At 40.0% G+C, this 4,390-nt stretch overlaps 1 protein-coding gene across 1 annotated transcript in view; it reads right to left on the minus strand.

Annotated features, from left to right (window-relative positions):
• Nucleotides 1–297: 297 nt before the first annotated feature.
• The window catches only part of tmem38a (transmembrane protein 38A), a 12,626-nt gene continuing 8,533 nt past the window's right edge, over nucleotides 298–4,390 (minus strand). Inside the window, exons 2-5 of the mRNA XM_010787263.1 lie at nucleotides 3,521–3,724; nucleotides 2,096–2,183; nucleotides 1,463–1,580; nucleotides 298–1,015 (exon numbers count right to left, since the gene is read on the minus strand). Of these exons, the coding sequence (XP_010785565.1) occupies nucleotides 812–1,015; nucleotides 1,463–1,580; nucleotides 2,096–2,183; nucleotides 3,521–3,724 (614 nt within the window). The 3' untranslated portion in view covers nucleotides 298–811. The remainder of the gene's footprint in view (nucleotides 1,016–1,462; nucleotides 1,581–2,095; nucleotides 2,184–3,520; nucleotides 3,725–4,390) is intronic.

Here is a 4,390-nt window from a genome sequence, read left to right on the forward strand (position 1 = left end):
ACTCAAAATCAGTTGCGAAGTCAGGAATGTGTGAAGTCAGATGGCTGAGTGGCAGCAAGGAAAAGGCGCTATTCACCTTTGAACAATTATTTTGAAATGCAAAAAAAACAAGTAATGTAAATTATTAAAGGTCTGCCCTGGTGTCCACACACCATGAACAAGTTATTAACCAATATGAAGACAGTATCCCTGAACATTTTCAACTCAGACCTCAGTTATGACCATTTATCACTTCTGAAAATTCAACAAGGGAAAAAATGTCAATGAGAAAAGTAAATTAAAACCAAAGAGACACAATGTTTCTTAAGATGTTTATTTAAAGAATTGATGTTGTCCTCATGTTAATGTATAAAGCAGCGATGTTCTGGCCCTTAATGCTTTTTCACATTTTTATTTCTTATTGAGAGTCAGATTCTTCTTGATTTTTCTGATTTTCAATTTCTTTCTGAACGGTAGTGAGGTTTGGTGGGCTTCCCTGACACCCGGTCACACAGCTACTAATGTGGATCACAGACCATCCTAAACAAACACACAGCTGCTGAACGCGGGTCACCACACAGTGTTGAGCACAGATGCAGATGTTCACAAACACATTCATAAATAGGATTAAAAGGTCCTGGTTGGGTTTAGTTTGAAACATTTGCCGTTGTATTTACAGAGTCCTTGTTCTGTGTTAATGCACCAAAAAAAGCACCATTTTGCTTTAATAGAAAGGGTCTCATTTGGTTGAACGTCAAACTGCCCCTTTCCCTAGAAAGGAATGGGAGGTCCCATCATGTGGAGGCCATGATGCAGTTTTCAGCTCAGCGTCCTACTCGGCTTTCTTGGCCTTCCTCTTGCGGGCACCTTCGCTCAGCTCCTCCTTGGTTTTGAGAGGTGAAGATGGGGCAGCGGCGGGAGCGTGGTGGTGGTCTTCCTCAGACCCACCCAGAGGGGAGCCGAACAGCAGATGGCAAACCCAGGACTCAATGAGGGCGAAGGGCGAGCCATGAGAGTGACGGGCGGTCATCACCACCTGAGGGAAGAGGATGTTGGTTATGAGAGATTTGCCTGATTTTGCGGTAACTGAATTTATTTGTAATATTAAGATCAGTTTATAGAGTACCACTCAGCCTGTGAAAACTGTGGTAAAAATGTCTGCTGGGTTATCTCAATTTTTAAACTTAATGTGTTTCATCTGAGAGCCCAATCTGGGGCTTGTAGAGGTTAATTGCTAACATTTTCTTACTCATTACTATTTAACTCTGAGTTTAAATACCTACTCATTGTTTTTTTCTCTATACATAAAACCAAAGTTTTTCTTCCCTAAACTAAACTAAACGTGCACATGACAAACAAGTGAGAGTGGTATGTTTTTGATCCTGTTCAAGTCACACTGGAATACGCACATCCTCTGTTAGGCAACACAGTTTCAGGCTGAATAATAAAAGCAACATTGTCAACTACACTTAGCTGACCTTACCTTGCTTGTGACCATGAACAGGGTGAAGATGAGGATGAGGGTGCTCTTGGGCACTGGCAGCCAGTGAGACTCCTGCAGGGTGAAGAGGATCGCTCCGTACAGACTGGCCTTGGTTGGGCTGCAGAGACAAAATACAAAACTGTGAGTAAAACATGCAGAATGCAGCAGGGATAAAAAGAAAAACTAGTCAAGGATATGATTAGATATCAGAGGTAGAATCAGAATGAGAAATCCTTTATTTAATAGATTTGTTTTAAATTACTAGCAGTTTTAGTTGAATTGCAAGGTAATGTATGATTGAGGCTGTAGCTTTCCTCTGTAGGTTGATGGGGTTTTATCAGAGGATAAGAGATTTTCATTCAACATTGTTCATGTTGGGTGCATTGCAGTCGGTTAAAATGTTTTTGTTTTTATAACCACTAGGGGGCACCAAAGAAAATTAAAGTTTTTAACCATAGTGGCATCAACAAATCTGCTATTTCTCAACCAGTCTGACTCTTGATGTCCAATTCAGTCACACCACTTTTACGTTGTAGTTTTCCCCTTTAAGTTGAGAATTGGTTTCATACCCCTGCATGCTCGAGGAGGCAGAGATGAGTGTTTTTACTCCTTCAGAATGACACTCAGACTTACAATGACATGTTGAGGATCTCATTGGTGTCGGGCCTCCACACACCACGCAGCAGCTGCTCAAAATTGGAAATGAGAGCCACTCCAGACCCTGCGAAGATAAAAATAGACGTTGAAAAAATTAGGACAAAAAGGTCTGTTACTGTCTCGTGTAACTGCGTTTCTCTGCATTCAGCTTTCTGCCCCCATTTTCAACATTGACGCCTGCAGGGCCTCACTATTGTAGCAGAGACCAAACCAGCACAGCCCTTTATATGTATTTCTAAGGAAATCTCTCCACTATTGGATGGTTTCACAGTAAAGGCATTTGGGAAACATTTGGTTAAAGCCTGCAAAAGAGAAATCTGATGTAACTTATAAGATGGATAGGTATTTATCTATCCATCTATCTTATACACTTTATAGTATTCTATATACATATGAATCATTGCTACAAACATTTTCACAGTTTCTATGGTTAAATACTGGGCTTGTTAAACATTATAATGTTTTCTTATTATTTTAGATATTTTCTATCTCTGCACTTTCTTTATTCCAGCAAATCTGTATCGACATCAGCTAAAATGTACAGGAATTTTAGTCAGGTTTTAAGGGACATCACACTAAGCTAAAATAAATTCAACTTTACACATGACATCATAAGTATCTTTTCAATTGAGCTGCTACAAAGTAATGATTATACCCTCCTAAGCTGGTGTCTTTCAGTTATCAGGTTACTTGAGGACTTGTAAACGCACAGATCATGAATGAACAGCAAATGTATACACTGGCATGTACATGTGTGACGTTCACTCATGTTTAAATGTGGAGGCCCTTTGAGGGCAGCTGTCAACACAGAGAGCTGCTGTCAGAGTGAGGAGGACAGACTGAAAGCTTACCAAGCAGTTCAACAGAATGTATTTTAAAGATTAAACAATTATTTAATTAGACACTTAGTGTATCAACAGAAAAAATAATCCAACACAACCATTCTGATAATACAAAAAAAAGAAGTTTCTATTTGAAGATTTGCTGCTTTGTGCTTTGTAAACCTAATATCTGTGTCTGATATATCTGTGTCTTGGCAATTAACCGACTGATTAAGGAAATAGTCGACAGATTAATCTATGTATAGAATAATTGTTGGTTACAGTCTTTTTTTCTTGTCCACACAAAAATAAGCCAAATGTGTGAATACATTCAAGAAGCCCATAATGTTCCTTAAAAAATTGGGAAATCTGCACCACCACATTCCTTCAGAAACTATGATTTTTGTAATCATATTATAACAATTTGCAGTCTTTCATCAAGCTATGGAGAAAACAGCACATTTTGTTGTCAACCCATTTCAAACATGACCACATGTTGTGCCATACATACTGTCATACTGAATACTACAAATAGTACGTTCGTAACACCCATCAGTTTGAAATCCCACATGAAACTAACCTTTGACGTATCCAACGATGACCATGATGAACAAGCCGTGGTGGTAGGCGTGATGGGCGTGGTGAACGCCGGCTGCAATCTTACGAGTGCGGACGACTTCCTTCAGGGCGACCAACACCAGTTTGACGGGCAGGAAAGCCACGCATTTATAGAAGAGGTTCAGTGGGCAGTAAAAGACGAGGTACCTGAGAACATGGTGGAGAACAAGACATTAGAGGGAGGGTCTGTAATTCAGCTCTGATGGTTAGGTTTGAATTAAAGGTGACCTATCATGCAAAATGCACCTTTGTACTTCTTTTTTACATGAGTATGTGTCCCCGGTGTTCCAGGGAACTCACCAAGTGTCAGAAAACACAACCCTCTCTAATGTTGTTTTCCTGTAATTCTTTAATACCTGTAAATTCTTCACTAAAAGATTTTTGGGACATTTGATTTGCATAGAGATAGGGTCTGTTGATGAACGATTTAGCTTTTATCAAACATCACTAAACCTATGACAATTGTAAATTTCCACCTGGAATACCGCACTTATTATATCACATCCCTGCGTATGGATATATTCCTTATAATATGAAAAATAAAAGTTTTATGGTTTGTCTAGCTACGTAAATCGTAGGAGTAAACGAGGTTAGAATTGTGACAGAAACGTACCGCCTACCCTACACTTCTGTTCGTGGTAGATTGGTCCGGACCGGATACATGATGTCGCAGGGTCGCGAAAGCTTGCCGTTACAGGCACGCGACAGTAGAGGACTACCACCTCAACCGGGTTATCGGCATCGCGGTGAAGCACTGCAGTATTTCCAAGTTTAGACCTAGTCAGACATAGTCTAGGCCCGTCGGGGAAAAATTCTCTACAACCAATACTCC

The sequence above is a fragment of the Notothenia coriiceps genome, unplaced genomic scaffold (genome assembly GCF_000735185.1).
Source record: "Notothenia coriiceps isolate Sejong01 unplaced genomic scaffold, NC01 NC01_scaffold00030214, whole genome shotgun sequence".
In the NCBI taxonomy this organism is placed as follows: domain Eukaryota; kingdom Metazoa; phylum Chordata; class Actinopteri; order Perciformes; family Nototheniidae; genus Notothenia; species Notothenia coriiceps.